A 19,826-nucleotide genomic window follows, 5' to 3' on the forward strand; every position below is an offset into this window, starting at 1 on the left:
TCGCCTAAACGGGTCGATGTCAACCGTTGGAGGATTGTGGCTCGAAGGTGTGACCAGACTCGTTCAGGGCTGAAAGTTAGAGTGACCATCGAGTCGTCCTTTCTAATGGCAGAATACACGCGGTGGATATTCGACGACGAATAGAATCGATTATAGCCAGAGGCCCCGTGGACTGTCAATGTGTGCGCACGCGAATAAATCGTAGAAATCAGTCACGTACTTCCATCGGCCTTCGGGAATCACCGCTAAGCCCTTGATCGCAATTTAACCCCAGGGGCCGAGTAATACCGGATCGCAACGTCCGGACGATTATCCAACTCGCGAGAACTGTCTGCTTGTCCTCTGTTCAACTCCGGCCCTTTCAGCTCGATCACTGTTCAGCGTTCGTTTATGCGCTCGCGGAGTGTCGATCGAGGGATACGCTGCACGCAAGACAAAGAGTTTCTCTACATATAGGTAACACGAAGCTTTCTCAAAACGAATGTACGTTCCATGATTCTATCGTATGTTAGAGTTACGTTGAATGTTGTCGAAGGTAGATTTTTATTCAAATTTAAATACTGCGAAGAAAAGGTGTAAAAGAATGGTGTTCATGATGAAGGAGGTATGTTCTAAATGAAAGGTTAAGACCTATTCTTTTTTCCTACACTGAACGCTATCGAAGCTCGGCTTTTATTCAAATTTCAATTGTAAAGAAAGAAATGATCTTAATAGCGAAGAGGATTTATATAGAAATTTTGTAAACGAATGGTTAAGATTTACTCTTTTTTACTACTACTATATTATCTTTGTGATATTCATCCATTATGAGATATTTCTCAGAATTATCAGCTCGAAGAAATATTCTGTTATTGTCGTTTTGTATAGAAGGTTGTTTTATCAATCGGTGCGCAGTTAGGATTTGATAATTTTAAGTGATCTTTATTTTGAAACGCATAAGTAGAAATCTGCTAGAAGTATAATATTATACTGTAGTAATATTTCGGAAATTTATTGTTAATACAATTCTATATTCTTATAATTTATTATAATTTGATTTTGATAATTAAGTTCTTTTATTTCAATAGCCATATATATCATAAATTTTTATGAACATTCAAGCTCCAAATATTATAACAATTGAACGAGATATTAAAAAGAATTCCCGTTAAACAAAAATTCTTTCACAATTTTAACCGCAGACAAGGTGTTAATTAGTAGAATGCTGTTATGTTTATGCTTTAAAATTCTTGTTCTCTAAAAGCTATGACATAAAGCAGTCAGGATGGTATATACAACTGTCGACGGGAATGGGAAGCTTCGTACAATAAGACGAAAGTAAAACGCAGCGTTTTCAGCTTCATAGTGTGTGTACGCGTAATTTTTGTAGCGGCACAGCTGTGTAGTCCGTCAGTAAGAAAGATACGCCTGTGGTTTCGCGGTAATAGCTATCGAATGAAGCAGAGAATTGTGTGTCCGGCAGCGATGGGTCGGAGAGCAATGTAAGATAGATCGACGGCTGCAAGAGAAACGTACAGCAATGAAGGAATGAAAAGAAACGACTCCTAGATGTAGAACTATTTTCCTTGAGCCATTTGAAGTAGAACATATCTGAGATATAATACAGCTATTAGAATACAAGGCTTTTATCATTACATGATATATCTTGTCTCTTATTTCACTTCAGTCCAAATTTAGAAAAATAATATTTTAGTATTGGATGAGAACTAACTAAGACGAAGTGATGAAAAATTAATAAAATCAATAAAATGAATTTTATTTCTATTTTCTGTTCCATTAAATAGGATTTCTTACTTCGAATCACTGTAAATATATATTTCGAACTTGATGTATTTTTAACAATTATCGTCGATGTTAATCGTTCAAAGAGTCATGTATTTTAAAACCCGTGCTGGCAAAGTGAGATGATAGTATAAAATCCAGACAACTTTTTCCCCCCATATGTCGGACTGATTGTTTTTCAGTGACACATTGTCGATTCAAAGTCTTTTGTCCCAGGCTTTTCGACAGGAAAACGAAGCGTATCGCGTGCTTCGATTTACAGAGAAGTTGAGTGTAGTTGTTGGAATCGATTCGCGAGCGTTCGGGTGGATTGCACGCAATTGCTAGGGATTCGGAACAATTTCCTGATAATGGTTTAGTACGTCTATAGCGAAAAATGCCTTCCGATTTAATCAAAGTTGAAAAAGGGATTTTCTAGTCTCAACGATAATGACCGCGTACGAATAATATATCAGATTTCCCTATCGATAAGAACATTTTAATGAAAGTTTCGATGTTATAGTATTCGTTGCTACGTCACAAGTTATCATCTATGTATCACGCAGGTTTTCGTTGCGAATAATCGCCGATCAATACAGTTTCCATATAAGTTACTACGTATATTCTGGACCATAACGTAGTATATATATGTTGCGAGTTACCGAAGGAATTAAACAACTTTACCAGATGATTGATTGCTTGATGCTCGCCGATGTTAAAACTTTCTTGCAGCAAGTATGCCACCCACATAGTAGCTGATCCTTATCTATTTCATACTTCCTTCTATCTTTATTCTTAGTTGGCGATGCTAATCAATTTCTCTCTACGTAATTATTCATTTTGTAAGCGTTGTCGTCAATAACAGATGTTTAATTTATAAACCTATAACTAACGCTGGCTTCGTTTCAATAAACTTAATAAATTGTTGTTTTAATTAATTCGATGGTTCTCTCATTGCACCTTCATTCACGCCCTTTCTACCAATTTTTTCCTGTTTCGTTTTTATTCTTCTTGATTCTTTTTCGATTCAGGACACCTGCTTTGCCACATGTCGTACCAGTTAGTTATTAGTATTCGCCCGAGTAATTGCTACGTCCCTGGTTCATCGAGACCCTCTTTCAATATACGTTTTATTCTTCAATCCTTCGGATCACATCCTCGGGCTGCAATTAAAACGTCAGTCTTCGCTGATCAAATTACTATATACGTGCACGTGTTTCCCGAGCAATCCTTAACTCATTAAATTCCTCGACAGGTTAACCACTTTGTGATAATCTGTCTTTTTTCGCGAATTAAATCGCCGTACCTCGGTAATTATAGTGTCAGCTTTTCGCAACTTTCTTGCACGCCGAGTGTCCGCGAATTTCGTGCGCCAACAAAAACACGACGCGTTTCTTTTCCTGTTCTTATCTACATCTTGACACGATTCTCTTTTATATTGTTGTATAGGATTTCACGAAATTCTCAGAATCCCTTACACTCGTCTCAGATTATTTTATTATACTGAATTTATGGAATTCTTTAAACAGAAATTTGATACATTCGCAACGATGCGGTTTTGGGTACTTGAACGATTTTTTTCTTAAATATATGGATACAAATTTCTTATTTTCATATACTTCTTATCATTTATTCATGTCATTAATCTTTATTCGTCTATTTCTATATGAGATTTAAGAAACATTTAAAGGCAATGTATTTCGATAGAAATAGAATTTTATTGTATCCTTCATCGTGTTAAGATTTTGCCAGGAATTTTTCTTCCTTTTCAAACGCATCTGTTGTCAAGAACGCTACAAAGTTTCCAAACACCTTAATGAAGAATCTTCCATTTCTAATTTGAATTTCTTCGTTATTTCATAGAAATTCAAGAAATACATTTTCTCGTTTTTCTTCGATCAAAATGAAACAATCCCGATACTTAACCTTCCACAAGAATGTATTTTTTCTGAAATCATAGAAATTAGACACTTCTATTATCGTGAGAATATTCAACGGCATTGCATAAGAGGATTACACACGAAGCTCGTACGTAATTCGAAGCCAAGATTTATGCAATCAAGATGGCTCAACACTTTTGCACGATGTTGTATACGCCCGTAGCTATAAGCCACCAGAGAAAATGGTGGAGCACGAACATCTAACTCAGGCTTTGCGATAATTGCTCATTGCACGCTACGTAGAAATGCCGTTTATTCATCTTTCTTCATCTCGACCATAGAAGTGTTTGATTCCAATTCCTGATATCGCGAGACCGGATGTTCGGGATGTTTTAAGAAAAGAATCGCCTTTCTGCTCGGTGGACAGAGTTCACGGCTTTGTTTTCAATCGACAGCTATCTGCAGCGTCCGGTCACGCAGCTACACGACTAGGAACGAACAGGGAAAAAGTGGCTAGACGAGAGGCTAGCTCGCTGAACGGTCTCTTTACCCGCTATATTTATTTACTTGCTTGACGTCCCTTAGTTACTGATAAATAATTTGATGGGTAGAAGTACAGCGAATAATGTTGCATGGTATGGTTAGTAAAGAAAGTATGTAATTGAGTCTGAAAAGACGATTTTAATTAAATTGAATCAATGAATTGTAAAGCATGTCTACGCGAAATGCATTGAGTACTTTTTAACTAAACTTGAAATCTAATGGCAACTTGTGTTTGTTATTTGAATTGAATGTATGCAGCTCTTGTTTATTTTCTCTCGTGAAAATTTTTCTAAACTGCATTTGTAGAGGAAGAATGTATAAGAAAATATACGAATATCTTTCTTGATTAGAAATAAGAAATTAGATAAATAAATTTATAATGCTTCGCTTTATAGAAAATCTGGTCATTAAGAATATTAATTCATTTATAATTATCGTTTGAATAGATTGTTCGCTTAACTTATCAAGTAGAATGTTGTTCGATTATGAAAAAATATTACGATTTTAATCACTGCCTTTAATTGCAATGTAGAATCTAGGAACTAACAGTTATTGTAAATAAATTAGTCGGGAGAATAGTATAGTAGTAAAATGTAGTAAAATAGTAGTAAAAACAATTAAAAAAATATAAATGCAGGTATTTATGAGTATATAATTTCTAAATTACATTAGAAAGTTACTTACTGTAAATACTAGATTTTATAATTATTTATTTTAACAATTTCATGTGTCATATAACTCTTTATAATATTTTATTAAGAAGGAAAGAAGTGTTATACTTAAAATTATAAATGTACGTGTATAGAGTACTTTAATGAGATAACGAATGAATGGATTGTCGTGGAGAATATCAGGAGAATCGCTGTGAATGCTAATCGTCCAGCATGGTTCAGTGGCAATGACGAGCAACGGTATTCGTTGTGAACTGAAATTACGACCGATAATCGACGAAGTGCTCTACAAAGTGTACTTCACGAGTCGCGAGCCGAGTTAGCTTTCGAACAAATGGAATTATACATTGCGATGATAAGCTTTGTACGCAAATAGCATTATCGACGAATTATTGAGATTGCCTCTCTTTGTGCCCGGAAATTAATCCGGGTTTCACTCTTGAAATGCGCATCGTTACAATTATTGATCAAGATCGGGGCTTTTCCTCGTCTACCATCTATATAATTCTGCAAATAAAACGATTACTTATTTTTGCTTTCTCCAACTGAACTCGCTATTTAGTCCTCTCGTGCCTTAATTTCTTTCTTGCTGATGTTGCAAACTTCTACAATGGATTTACGTACGTACAGTCATCTTAAGGTCTTAGAGTTTGCGTTGTACTTTCTATAAATTCAGAAAGTACTATTAAAAATATGAAGAAATATTTCCTTTTGTACTTCAGACGATAAAGAAAATATATTAGAGTAATTTTAGTAAAATGTAATTGTAGTCCCTATTTATTCGACAAGATTAATTATTTTTTTCCAATTAAAATTCAACTAAACACGCTAATAACACATGTGTAGGTAAATTCCTTCATTTTATAAGATGTTCATAATATAGTTATATGTATTTATCTAACACAGGTTTTCTTCTTAAAATATCTAGAGAGTCACCAGACTGACATATCAAGATGAAAGTAAATGAATTAATCTTTGGTCCATCGATGGACCTTGTCTATTTCCAAGAGAGCCTTTTTTTCTTGTCGGTGCACTTCGCTTTCATACTTTTCAATCCTCTTGGTTCCCTTTTGCGAGCTCCTTTCTTCTCTCCTCTTCGCCACACATCTACAGAAGATTTCTCAAGGGAGCTCCTTGACTCCGGGATTGTTGGCGCCTCTGAGTAGTTCACCGGTACACTCTACCAAGAGGTATCTCGCCCAAGTTGGCAGTCGTTCAAGCGCACGGAGCACAAGATCAGCCACTGAACCGCTGCCCGCTTCCCCGAACAATGAATTTCGCACTTATAATTGGATGTGTCGCTGTTACGGGCAGTGCTCTTAATGGTAAGTGCACGGGAAGCGCAGGCCGAGAAGAGTAACCTACTTTCAGAGGAAACAGAGGAAATTGTAGTCCAACTAGAGCGCAATAACTGTCACCAGGAACGTGCTGTTACTGCTTAATGCGTCGAACACGTGTTTCGACAAACATCGAACCGAACTGGATCAGCCAGCATGCTATTAACACCAATTCAAAACTTATTCCTGCTCGATGTCTCCTCGTATTTTTCAATTTAAATATATACAGTGCATTGTTCTTTTTAAGCATTGTGGAACTTCCTGTTTGAAGTAATAGACATTTATTAGCTTCACTATCATTGATACAGTAGGTGGTTTCTGTTTTCTGAAACATTTTATTTAGATTTCTCCTCATTTCATATAATGTTTCATTTTGAATTTTATAACATGGACTAATATAGAGTGATTTATTCCTAATTGTAATAGTTCCATGTATTCTTCATTCGAAGTACGTATCTGTAATACATTTCTATTCCTAAACATCGCGCGATTTCATGTCTGGCTACGAACGACTGATTCTACTTACGGATCTTCGATTAAGTTTCAATAGTTTTGAATCGGACAAATTAAAAGGACTCATTGACTTTAACGAAGAACATTGGAATAATTGGAAGAATTTCAACTTCATAAAAGTTAAGCTATATTTTGTTCATGAAAATACACAGTTTAATAATTTGTGTACTTAATAATTTCATCCTTACAATGTAACACGTAGTGTATGTAGGTATGAATTTATATCTTCAGTTCATACCTTCAATTTTAATATATCGTCAGTGCATCTGTGTAATAGTATGCTCGATTTATATCCTCAATTAATTCGTGTAATGATCTATTCAACAAACTTGGGAGTTCCTTTCGGATGACCATATGGAAATTAATATATTTTTACCTATGCAGTGTATTCTATTATTCGGAATTTAGTTTTTATTTCATAACGAGTCATCATAGGTCCTTCTAGCAGTCGTGTAGAAATTAAATACGAATACACTAAGAACGTGCAATTTCTTCATAATAAAATCCCTCGATCGAAACTGGCACGGAAGAACAATTCTACTTTAATGCCGCGATATTAGTGAGAATTGCGGGACCGAAGACAAAAATATTCGCGGAAAATTTGCATGGCAAAGCAAGCTGAAAACTAACGCAGTCTGTCTGTCTATCTGTCTCTCTCTTTCTCTCTCTATGTGCCGTGAAGTTTTCCTCCATCGAGCATTCGCTTCCTTCCAGCGGAAACGTGCACGTCGCGTCCACCCCCGAATTCAACGATATAGCGTGAATTTCCAAGCGTTCACGAACACTGTACCGCACCGGAAGCGTTGGTTGCGAAGCTCTCGCATAATTCGCTGGCGTCGTTCTTCCTGAATATGGTAGTCGAAAAAATAGAAGGTATCATAGGTTTTTGCATGAGGCGAACATTTTCACGAGGTCAATTCGTCGCAGTTTTCTTCTAAGTCACCCCACGGTGACTAGTTGCGTGGCAACTCTCCGTTACAGAAACGCTACTTCATTTGTATATTCATTTATCGTCTAGTACACTTTACATCGTTTCGTTTGAAAACGTGAATATTCTTTTCTACGCTACGAGAAATCAGTATAAAACCGTACAAATACCATAAAATCATATGGTTAGTCTGTCAGAAGTCAAATTGATCATTTTGTTAATTTCTTAACTGCGTTACATAGGAAGACTATTAATATTCAATTCACAAGAATCAAATGATTAGAAATGTTTCTAACGTTATCACTCTTCTGCAGTTTTCAGTTTATCAAGATATTGGAAAGAGATAACAGTTTATTTTATCGTTAATTTGAGTACTATTTGAACGTCTCCATTTTGTTTCATTTATTTTACGTTCGTTATGAAGACCTTTTATAAATACAATTTTGATTACACAATTTGATTCATAAATTAAAAGATTCCAAGGCTAGAACTTTAAGCATACAGCTTGGAACAGGGTCCCATATATTCTGTATTCGGTTGCTTTCACTATCTTCACGCATTCGCAACACGTAAGCACAATACGTCCTCCGTCTAGAATCCGTTGAAAATCGTAATTTGCCCGCTCGAGAAACTCGATCAGGAGCAACATCGGACAACGTGCTGCTCGGTAAATGTACCGGTAACGGGCCATTAGATTTTCTAGCGCGATTAAACCCTCTCCGATGTTGGTGTTCTTTGAAAGTACGGAGGGCGAATATCTAGAACTGGATAAGTAGAATTTTCGCGGCTCGGCGAATTTTCGTCTAAAACTCTTTCGCGCTACAAGTTAATGGCTTTTTGCGCGTTCTTCCTAAGCTGTATCTCCGGTGAAATTTCGGCTGGCAACGAACTTTCAACTTTTTATCTCGTCGCGACGTGGCTGAAACTGAATTCAACTTTCCTCTGCCCGCTTATACTCCCTCTTTTTCTCTCCTTTGCCTCGTCTTCTCCCATCTACTCTTTTAGGTTATACGCGTCGACGCGACGTTGATATACGGAGTAACGCTACCGACGTTTCTTTCCGGCTGAACCTAACCCGAGAGTGTACACAGAGAGACGTTACGTGAATGCACTACCTTAAGAATACCTGGCCGATTCAGTGCACCAACACATCGATACGATTTACCGGTAGGTGAATGTGCCTACACCGAAGCTTAACTCGATTCGCTAGCAATCCTCTCATTAGAGAAGGGACCTCATTATACGGCTGCGCGCCGCTGGTCCTTGCTACGATTATATTACATTATTGTAATTGATTGCAGCACATGTAACTGCGGCGTGATTCTTAAACAATAAACTCATTACCCGGTAACAAGGAACGCCGATACGGCGCGCCGCCAGTAATAACCTATCTCTCCTGTTGCTAGATCCTGGGCGCAGGCCTGTGCGCGCGTACAATGATCCTCCAACGACCGATTCGCTTTTGATCGATCCCTCGACCGATCTCAACGGTCGTAAAACCTCGTGCACAACAACTGTCAGTTCGTTCTCGTTCCATCTTACACAGCTATAACCCTTTCTCTTTCTCGTGCTTTCTCTTTTGCAGGAGCTGTTGCTCTTTTTTTATATTCCTCTCTCTCTCTCTTTCTCTCTCGCTCGCTCTCGTTCTATTACGTCCTCTACCTTTCGTCGTTGGCTCAAACACTCCAGAACGAAGCGCATCACCGCTCGGAGTTTATCCGATCTTTACCATTTGCTCGTAACAAATCGCCAACATTTCGAAAGCGGAGAACCGCGTTGAATCTGCCTCTGCGAGTTCCACGCTTCGTTGCGTTATTTGTACACTTCCAGCATATACCGGATCCAGGGGTTTGCCGCGGATCTTGTCACGAGATTGAATGATTAAACCGATCCATTTTCTTTTTTGTGATCCTTTGAGTCGGGCCGATGATAAATTGAAACGAGAGGATAATAATTAATATTGTTTACTTTTGAAAGCTGCGCTCCAAATATCGATTTCGATGGTTTGTTTAAATGAACATTTCTTTTCTGTTTTGTGTTTTTCAAGGAAAAAGATTACAAGAATTGGAAGATTTCTATTACTGTTTCCAAAATTATTATCATATCATCATTATCGCGTGTTACAGAAATATGAAATTATTTAAACGATCGGGAAATCGCGAGCTTCAGTTTGTTATACTGTTATCATGCTATTTGTGGTCGCATATATCTCAGGTAAATCTTAAATTTTATACACTTGCTATTCGATCTTATTATGCCAATGTTTTTCTTAAACAATGAATTTTTTTTTCGTTAGGAAAACATCATAAGAATATAAAAATTCGAAGATCTTGTTTGTTGGGGTTGACTAATAGAGGAACGAATGGAGGAATTTATTATAGAAAAATATATTGTAATAAGTATAGGTATAGTGTATGCTGATCCAGAGCCTCACTCTTACAGTGTTACAGTACAATAGGAAAGCATTACAAGGAGCACGTTCATATATTTATAACAAAGGACATTACTAAAAAAGTTAACCTTGTAGCTCTAGCTAAAGGCAACAAGAAACAGCAATAGGAATTTACTTATAGCTCTTTTGCTTCTAGACTTTGTAACCCAAAACAAAACAAGGGCACGATAATATGAACCTCTCCTTATTTCGAATCTTTTTGCTTCACTAAATTCTATTCTCTTCGTAACAGCAGTTTCCAGGTCACGGATATACAAAAGAAAAGGTGTAAAGTTTTTCTTGAAGTAATTACTTCAACATTGTTAAAGTTACAAGAGATTAACCCTTCACTGATATTCCTTGTATTAGGATATTTAATTTTAAGACATTGTCATAGTTCTGACAAAATTTCAAAATATTTTGTCTAACACATATTCCTGTAAAGTATTTGAGTACTTTCGTAGTCCGACGAATATTCTTGAAAGAAAACATAATATATCGATTAGTTCGAACGACGAGTCATACATCATGAGTAATGTCGTGAATGCTTCTTTTGATCCGGCGCGGTTCGAAATTACAGTGGGTAGAATTTCGCTGGCGTAGCAAAATGTAACAGATCCGGCGGGATCCGTGCTTGAAAATCGAGGCAATCATGCGGGAGAAGCCGGAACACGATGCTAGTCAGAACCGCGGACGCCTAATCAGCCGATTGCGCCGAGGAAATACCGTTCCTATGGAATGTTAATGCGATCTACACCGACGATCCTTAGAAACCGCGGGGCTCGATTCTCAACCGAGGCCAAGTTAAGCGCCAAGACGACCCACTTCACCGCCGCACGCACGTATCGTTGCGCAATAACGCCGTTCTGGTGGCTTACCTTCGATTATCCGCAAACACCGACCATCAAACACTCTTGGACGAGGGCCTTTTCCATGTCTAGGGGTCTTTCCAGTTTTAATGGAGACGTTCGCTTCCTCCTCATTATCTCTTCCGCGTTTCGAGCAGCGAGCGTGATACCAAACCAAACCCTCGTGTTTCTACAGATCCTTACATCGTGCCTTTTCTCGTAAACATATAACATTCGAGACAATAAATTTTCCCTCTCTTTCTCTCTTTCTCTTTTGTGATATTTTATAATAGTTTAAATTGAGAATGGATCTTTTAGTGGAACTTTAATTGACAACTAGATTTGAATTTTTATTATTTATTAATTTATTTGAATTTTTGAAGATTAATTTTTTATCTTAAACAGGAAATTATATTTTTTTTAAATAGGAGATTGCGAAGATGCTTTATTGTCTGTATCAAAAGATTTTGATGTACAAATTTGTACATTTTTTTTTACTTTAGATAAAGTACTATATCTCGTAGATAGGGAATTATTTTATACATTTTCTGATATTACATGCATCTTGTGCATTATCAAACTTAATCAGTTCTTATCTATAACTTTAAGTCTACACCTATTTATAAATATACCTTTATATATATAATAACGACTTTAAGATAACACGAAGGATCTTGCGAACGAGCTTTGAAATACCTCACGAACACGGAAATAAAACTACGGGAGGAAAGGTTCCATTTATATTTTCCTATAGCAAGAAAGCGGAAGACGATTTGATACACGGCTGAACAAACTGAAATTCCGGAATGATAGAGTCGGGTCCGCGAGCCACGCACGAGTCTTCAATCCGGAACTTCATTCGTTCTTGTGGAGATCAAGTCCTTGCTCCCCTTTCCACGGTTTCCGAGATACGAACGCATAGCTATGCCACTTTTGATATGGTTCCGGCTGGGCAAGGACCTCTCGACCCTGCCTCGGGTCGAAGCTTCGCTTCGAGGGTCGTCGCGAGGCGACCAGATGGCAGAGACCTTTCGCTTAGGTGCTTTCAAGGTGTGCACGTGCACGTTCAATCTTGCTCACGAATGCGAAGCTTGACGCGTCGGCGTGATATCGCATAAACGCGCGTTTCTATCGAAATCGGAAGAAACTCCCTTCTTCCGCATGCTTACCGGACTCCGATATTTCACATGGCTAATAGATTAAAATTCCTCGAATCAACGTCTTCCTGACGTCTCTTAATTATCGAATTGACCGTAAAAGGACTACTGAGGATAAGATCCCTGATTAACTTAAAACGTACGTATCTATTAGGTTGTCCGAGAAGTTTCTTTCGTTTTATAAAGAAACAATAGACGCACAATGTTTCTTGTTTTATATTAGTTTATTGAATTGTGCACGAATATAATAATAGAAATAGAACGAAATGGATCATACCTAATTTAATAAAATAATATAAAACAGAAATTGTAGTTTATCTATTATCATCTTATGAAACTAAAGAAACTTTTCGGACAACCTAATATTATATATTAGGGCAACTGAATCTTCTCTTGAGTCACAATCTCCTCTTATTATATAATGATTTTAGTATTATTAGATTACAGATATTTATCCAAGTTCATATTCTTTGCGAATATAGAGAATTAGAATTAATTCGATAGATAGAGAATTTTTCTACTTAGTAAATATTATATTTTAGATACTTTTGCATGTCAATGCATTCTACGCATTCTTGTATCTCTCAATTTTCTAAAAATATATAAAGATATGCAGTTTAATTATTAGAATTATTTTAAAATAATTTCTCCGAAGTATTTCTCATCGTTTCAAAATTTCTAACCCGCAGAATGTAGCAATATATTCTGACTTTTAAAATCAAAATTATTTGTCACTTAGCTCCAATACAGTAAGTATAGTATATATACACTATGATAAATCCCTTGGCACAAACTATACTGCGTTGTAACGTTCAGATGTACTAATATAAATTTCCTAGTAGCAGAACTGTGACAAACATCCCCGTATAAAGGTTAATTAATAACTAACCATGTCATAATCATGACAGGTAATAACTGGCTGCAAACGAGCCACGGACTGTCAACCACTAAACGTATGACAACCGATGATCCACTGAACATTCAATAGAATTTCCTATTAACGTCAAATGCGAATACGGCAGTCGAAAATTTTTTAGAAGTAGGTTTCTTTTTCTTCGTATATTACAATACAAACATAAGGGGAAATTTTTGTGTATAAACGCAGCATTCAATCAAAAGCATCTAGAACGTCTAAACTGTACACCTTAGATTCCTAACATTGCGGGTTGTGACAGATAAATCTTAATTTTATGGTCTACTAGAAACGAATCTTTTCGTACATTCACGCGAAAGAATATTCTTTTTCTCGTGTTATTATCTAAACGTGACTTATATGAAAATAATTTAAGTAAAACATATACCTCTTATTGTAAGTAGAAAAGAATGTTCGACCAAAAATGCATGAAATTGCAACACAATTATCAAGCATCAATTTTGTTGTACCTTAGATCTGCTTCAAGAATTATATCCGTGATATTCCCACTTTTTAGGCAACAAAGGCTTCAAAAATTCTGACTTTGACATAAATATTTGAAATTAAATAGATAGCAGAGGAGAATAGACTATTTGAAAAAGAGAATTAAATATGCGATCGTTTTGCGTCAAAGGACTTTCGTGCGCTCCTATGGCTGAAAAAATCCGATTAGTAAAATGAGTCGATGGTATATAATTGAAACGCTGGAATATTCTCTTTGTTCCGTCTTTCTACGCTTTTCTTTTTCATTACCATTTTCCACACTAAAATATTTTTAACTTCAAAACCGTTTAGCTTTACTTGTTTCGCAAATGTTTGTGTAAAAGCTACGGGTCTTTCTGTGTCTTAAGTGTAAGAATACCGACGCATATGAATGAATAATGTTCATGTGAAACAGATAACTATAAACCGTATAACTGAAAAAAGATCGTGCATTTTGTTGATATGGAGAAAAAAATCTCCCCGGTAACTATTTGCGGAAAGCTTTGCTTCAAATATGTTTAATCTAAATGGTACATTTTTAATCGTGGAATAATTGAAAACACGCACTTTTTCCTTCGAAATATTTAAAAATTAGACAAAGATTTTAAATTCATTTAAAAAGCATCTTAGTAGAGAGTAGGAATTGTCCAAAAATCTTTACTTATAAGTTTCTGAATATTAAAGGTAATATCAATTCGTAATGGCAAAAGATTCTTTTATTTATTACCTAAAAACTAACTTCGTCAAAAACCATATAGAAATTACTATGAAGAACATTTTCAAGATATAATTAATCTACTTACAAACTTACAACTAAACAGTTAGTTAATTTCAATTAAATTTAGATTCTGATTTAAACTTCATTTTATTCAAACGTAATGAAGAAGTTCTCTAATCGTGCACGCATTATCGTCGTTTGCAACGATACGAAGATAACGGATCTGTAAAATCGCGAATTCTTATCTAACCACTGAGGCACCTGATTCTCTTGACTCAACCTACACCGATCATCCCTTTATGGGCAACTATAATGAGAAGGTTTTAACATGCATTACTGCATCTACTTACGCAATTTCCGATAATCTTTGGAATAAAATCAACGAGATCTTATGACATGTACGTATATACTTAACCGGCTGGTAACTGTATACTCGAGCCAGTATCTAAACCCTTGTATTCAGAGATGAATGCGGAAGAAAAGTCGATCCAACTGACGGTAATGAGCTCGACTACAAATTAGACCGAATGATCATTATAACGATCGAGATCCCGTCAATTTTTCTAAAATCTGACGCACCGTCATCGATGTATAATTGCAGTTGTAGCATAGCCACGATATCGTGCCAATTTTGATTTCTCCCTCTTTCGTGGTATTTTCTATGGGGAAAGGAGAAAACGCAGTGACGTGGGCATAATTAGTCCGGCCACGATCAAAGCGTTCCTCTAATGCCCTCGAGCGAACGCAAAGTGACAACAATGAAAAACAGCGCGCGTGCAGACGCGGGAATGTAGCGCGGTAAAATATTTAGCGAGAAAAATATTTAAACAAAATCGACGTTCTGCGTTGACTGGCGCACAGGGGCAGAGGAGTCGTACCGTGGATACAAAAGAGTATTTGCGCATAGTCTTATTATCTAATAAAGCTCCGTCTTTTTTATCGGACTCTATGTACGCTTCATTTTCACAGTATCGAATTTTTCATACTGCAGCATAGTAGTTTGTAGTCCTGTTATTAATATTCTAGAGTGAATATATAAAATGTTGTTCGTGATATAACGAGCAAATATCGGGTAAAAGAAACATAATTCGCTAGAAACAGCAAGTAAATTACTAAAATCACGAAAAATTCATGAAATCGATAGAAATGATTAAACGCTGCTATAGGAGGGTTTATTCTCTCTCGTTCACTTTCAGAAGTCACGAGTGGCAAAGAAAGAAAATGTTGCCCCTATATATCGTTCCATCCTACAACACTAACTAACTTATAACACTAACACATACAACAAATACTTTTTATAGCTGTAAATAGGGAAAAATCCAGTGAAATGACAAATATACGAGGAATCTGGGTGGCTCGCAGCTATTTCTCTGCAACTTTTCCAGAAAGATAGCCCGACCGTTCCCTTCGATGTTCCAGCTTGCATGAAACGTCGGGGATGGCCGCTTCATGACCAAGAAACACTCGAGACTCTGTAGGGGCGTGATGTAACGTCCTCCTTCTCGATCGAGGAACCCAATAACTGGAAAACGCACCGAAGCGTGTAGAGGTGCTTTCGATTCTCCAAGATCTACTCGGGGAAGACGAAAAGAGAGAAGAAGAGCCCTGTGCGCCGTGTGTCGATTCGCGTTGAATCTCGAGGCGAGTGCGTCCGCCTCCTCTGCCACCCGCAACACTGGAGGCGGATATCGCGACCGAAGACGGGAAAAAGAACCAGGTCGCCGGAAAACGACCGTCCGTTGAATAGGATTCGCGATGCAGCAAACGAAAAATAGCCATGTTTCATACTCACCGGCACAGGAAGTCTCTCTCGCCTAAACAGAGCTCCAAACAGTGCTGTCGCGAGGAGGCATTCATAGTTCTGCGTGTGTGCCCCTGAAGACGATGCCCCTGGACCCTGTCGATACACCAGGCACGTTCGCATGGTTTCACAGCCAAGCAGCTCTTCTGAGCGTAAATCGTGAATACTGGAAACTGGGATTGTGAAAGAGCGCCTGGAACAACAGAAATCGTCGAATCAGGTTACACATTTAGGCCGATAAAAATTGGATTTCTCTTCTTATCGCTTCCGAAATATAAACGAGAATATTCTTAAACAAACAGATGCAGTTAAAGGGGGAGGAAAGGTTTTAGATATTTACAAATTTTATCGTTAAAGGTGCCACGTCGTTTAATAATTGGATTAAAATATTTAAATACATTCTATCGAGAAATATGTCGAATAATGTAAAAGAGTAAAAATTTTAGTCTAAAAGAGTACTATTGATTTTTATTAAAAATAACTTTTAGATCATGGTGATACGTGTATGTCATTGCTTGAAAACTTGTTTTTAAATTTCCCAATTTTCTAATAATAATACGACACGATACGAGACAAGGAGATAATTCGTTGATTTTTGTAAAATACCAGCGTGTATACTCACAGCGTGTATATTTTTCTTGATTAAAATATGTTTTACAAATTATAAATTGCACGGCGCGCAGTGCCGAAGCTATGAATGTTCTAATTCAACTTCGCAAGTTGATATTGATGCGGATGAGTGACTGTTATACTCTGAGCGGACGAAAGTACTTCTCGCTCGGGGCAGCTCGTTATTCTTTCCCTGTCGATGGTTGAGTCGAGAAGGACAGGGGCCGCGTTAAGTGGTGGAATAATTTCTGCGCCCTAGTGTCGCTGTCGCATCATCCCTCTTTTACGAAATCATAATTAATCTCGGCAAACTTGACGGATAGAGGTGGGGCATTTTCGATCGTGATTCGTCGAAAAGTTTTCCGCGAGATAGAGAGAGATAGGTAGATAGATAGATAGATAGAGAGGGAGTGGGGGACTGCCACGGGGAGAAGAACAAGTTAACGCGGTAACAGGTTCGCCAAAACACGGAACATCGATCTTCCAGCAGGCGCTAAAGATATTCAATTACTTGGCTCTAGAAGGCTTCGCGGGACTAATGACTGTAGCTAATTTTAATGGTCGGCAAAAGACCACAACGATAACCACAACGTTAAACGAACGTTCGTTCTGCGGCTTCGACACGATCTACGATGTCGAATCATTCGTGGAACGTCGGATAGTAGGAAGATCTTCACTCGTTACGGGCCGAAGGATAAGCGCATTATAGTAATCAACGGCCACTTCCGGGGGCCTATATGCAGAAGACAGGTACCATTTACTCGTTATAATGCTACCGCATTACCAGATAATGGAACATCGTCGGATCGTAAATATTTTACAGGCACCCAGAGAATTTTATTGGAGAGCTTTCCACGCTTCTTACATTGTTCTCAACCGTTTCTCTCGTTTCTCCTATTCTAATCGAAAAATACCATCTCTGTTAGGCATTGGGTACGCTTTATATAGTTTCATATATTCTCATGTATTTCGTCTCTAAGCAACGTATAATAGGACTTCAAATATTCTCCTCGATTGAATTTCCTTCTAACAATTAGAAATGTCATGAAACCCACTATCCAAGCCACTAAATGTCCTATCTGGCATCCTTTCATTTTTCAAGATACGAATCGCTCAGAAGCTATGTTGATTAACTTGATAAATTAAAATACCTGGAAGAACGACGATTATAGATATCTTTCTTTCATTTTTCTGAAATTTACCATTATTTGTGCTATCTCGTTATGATAAATAAATTTATAGAAATCATAATGGATAATATGGAATTGATCGAGTTTCACACTTAACAAAATTATCGCTATCATGAAATTGTATTATAACGAATTTTCTTCTTCAAAGGGTAATTAAATACGATATGGGAAATTTTCATATTTTCGTGTTTTTTCTATGTTAGCGAAAATTACAGGGAATATTCGTAGACGCGAGAAAGAACGAATATTGTAAAGGGGAAAGAATACGGTCACCTTAATTATTTGCATTATCGCGATCTCTTTTAGCTCTGATTCATAACCTTTGACGGTGGTTAATTAAAAATCCGTAGAACTGTGACTTCAGTTGACACAAAACACGATTTATCAATTAACCGTTCTCGGTTTTTTAACATGGGAATGGTCCTGGCAAGTAATCAGCCAGCTGAATCGATTTGGTAGTTGTGCACGTAGGAAAAGAACGTTTCTACCTGGACTGCGGAAAAGAAGCGTCACACGTAGGCCGTGGTATTGACCGCTGCTATCGTTCCGTATTTTTCACCGTTCGTTTAACCAGCTCCCTTCCGCGTCGCTCGTTTCGCTATGAAAAATATCGTTCCCGTACCTGCTATACCACAAACTACTGTTGGAATACCTGAACGCCCAAATGCGTGATAAATACTAGTCGTTAAGTGTACCGAGCAAGACTAATTCTTGAAGGGAAATTTAACTTTATCATGAAACGGTTGATGCTCGTTATTTATTTCACTGGGTTTCGTTCAGTATGAATTTCTGCTTACCATGTCGTTTAAGACAAATTCTCAAATAATAATAGACGATAATTTTTTAGAACGATGGTTACTTTTATTATAACATGATCGTGTTTGACACGAAGTCTGACTCAATTTCACTTATACTATTCATATCACTCATACATACGGAATTATATATTTACACATATATATTGATCGAAAGTTTGGAACTATTATGCGTTTTATAGAATGCAAGAATTTAAGAAATTCCGTTTAATATTCAACAAATCAAACTTATAATTTCCATAGTAGACTATTTAATTGTACCAATCCTCGTCGTACGTCTTGCACTATATAAAATCTAGTAAGTCGTATTGGTAACGGAAGTCGCACGCTATCCATCAACGTGGAGGAATACAAATTGCTCGTTGAGCGTATGAAGCGAAATAAAACAATAAGCGTGTCGGATCGAAACTGCCAATCTCTGAGAGCACGACGCTCTGGCGCTAGTCCAGCTTCCCTTACATTCCTACTTCCATTTCTTCGGCTGGGGATGCAGATTCCAAGCAAGATTGCGTACAGTCATAAATCTTTTAATTTCTGTCACGATACGAAAGTGGAATAGTAGGGAGATTAACGTGCTTGCCTTGAAAGCTATCGTCGTCTCCTTGCAAAACCGGACGCTTCTCTACTTTCCGGCAACGTATCGAGCTCATTTCTATCAGCGGGTTATTCGTCTCGGGGCCGGGTCTTATCGTCCGACCACTTCGCTCCGGAAAAATCTTCCGCTTCGGAAGGACGTGCGCCTCCGTACTTAAGCGAAACGAAATAGCTTTATATCGTCATAAATCTAGCACAGATTTATCGACCGGTGCACCGTTCCACCGCAACATTCTACATCATTTCATATACCGAGACAGAGGGATTCTTTGTGAGCGAGGCTAGTAAGGAAGTAACAGAAAGGAAACTTCCACGTGTAAGTTGTCACGACATCGAGGGAAATGCGGAACGGCCCAGGGCTGGCCGCATCTGCAGCGTCGGTATTACGGAACGGCGATCGCACAAAATGATGCAAGTAAAGCGTCTGTGTTCCATGGTACCCGTGGAATAGTTCGATTTCTGATATACGAGCTACATTTAGATACGGTTCAACCTCAAGTGGCATCGACAATGTCCCAACCCTTTCCTCGGACTCCTCGTCGCGGTAAACTTGATGTACAATCTTGGTTTTCTTTATCTTCTCTCGGATACCCCTTTTCTCTCTTCTCGCTTTCTTTTTCTAACCGCTGTTATT

General features: G+C 37.6%; 2 protein-coding genes across 4 annotated transcripts in view; one reads left to right on the forward strand and one right to left on the reverse strand.

The window, feature by feature from the left end:
- LOC117204959 (autophagy-related protein 16-1) overlaps window positions 1-19,826 on the forward strand; it is a 600,053-nt gene that overhangs the window by 328,239 nt on the left and 251,988 nt on the right. The window lies entirely within an intron of this gene.
- The window catches only part of LOC117204958, a 97,860-nt gene that overhangs the window by 52,261 nt on the left and 25,773 nt on the right, over window positions 1-19,826 (reverse strand). The window contains exon 3 of the mRNA XM_033442909.1: window positions 15,976-16,177. Coding sequence (XP_033298800.1) covers window positions 15,976-16,177 — 202 coding nt within the window. The remainder of the gene's footprint in view (window positions 1-15,975; window positions 16,178-19,826) is intronic.

The sequence above is a fragment of the Bombus bifarius genome, unplaced genomic scaffold (genome assembly GCF_011952205.1).
Source record: "Bombus bifarius isolate JDL3187 unplaced genomic scaffold, Bbif_JDL3187 scf7180000007984, whole genome shotgun sequence".
Lineage (NCBI taxonomy): Eukaryota > Metazoa > Arthropoda > Insecta > Hymenoptera > Apidae > Bombus > Bombus bifarius.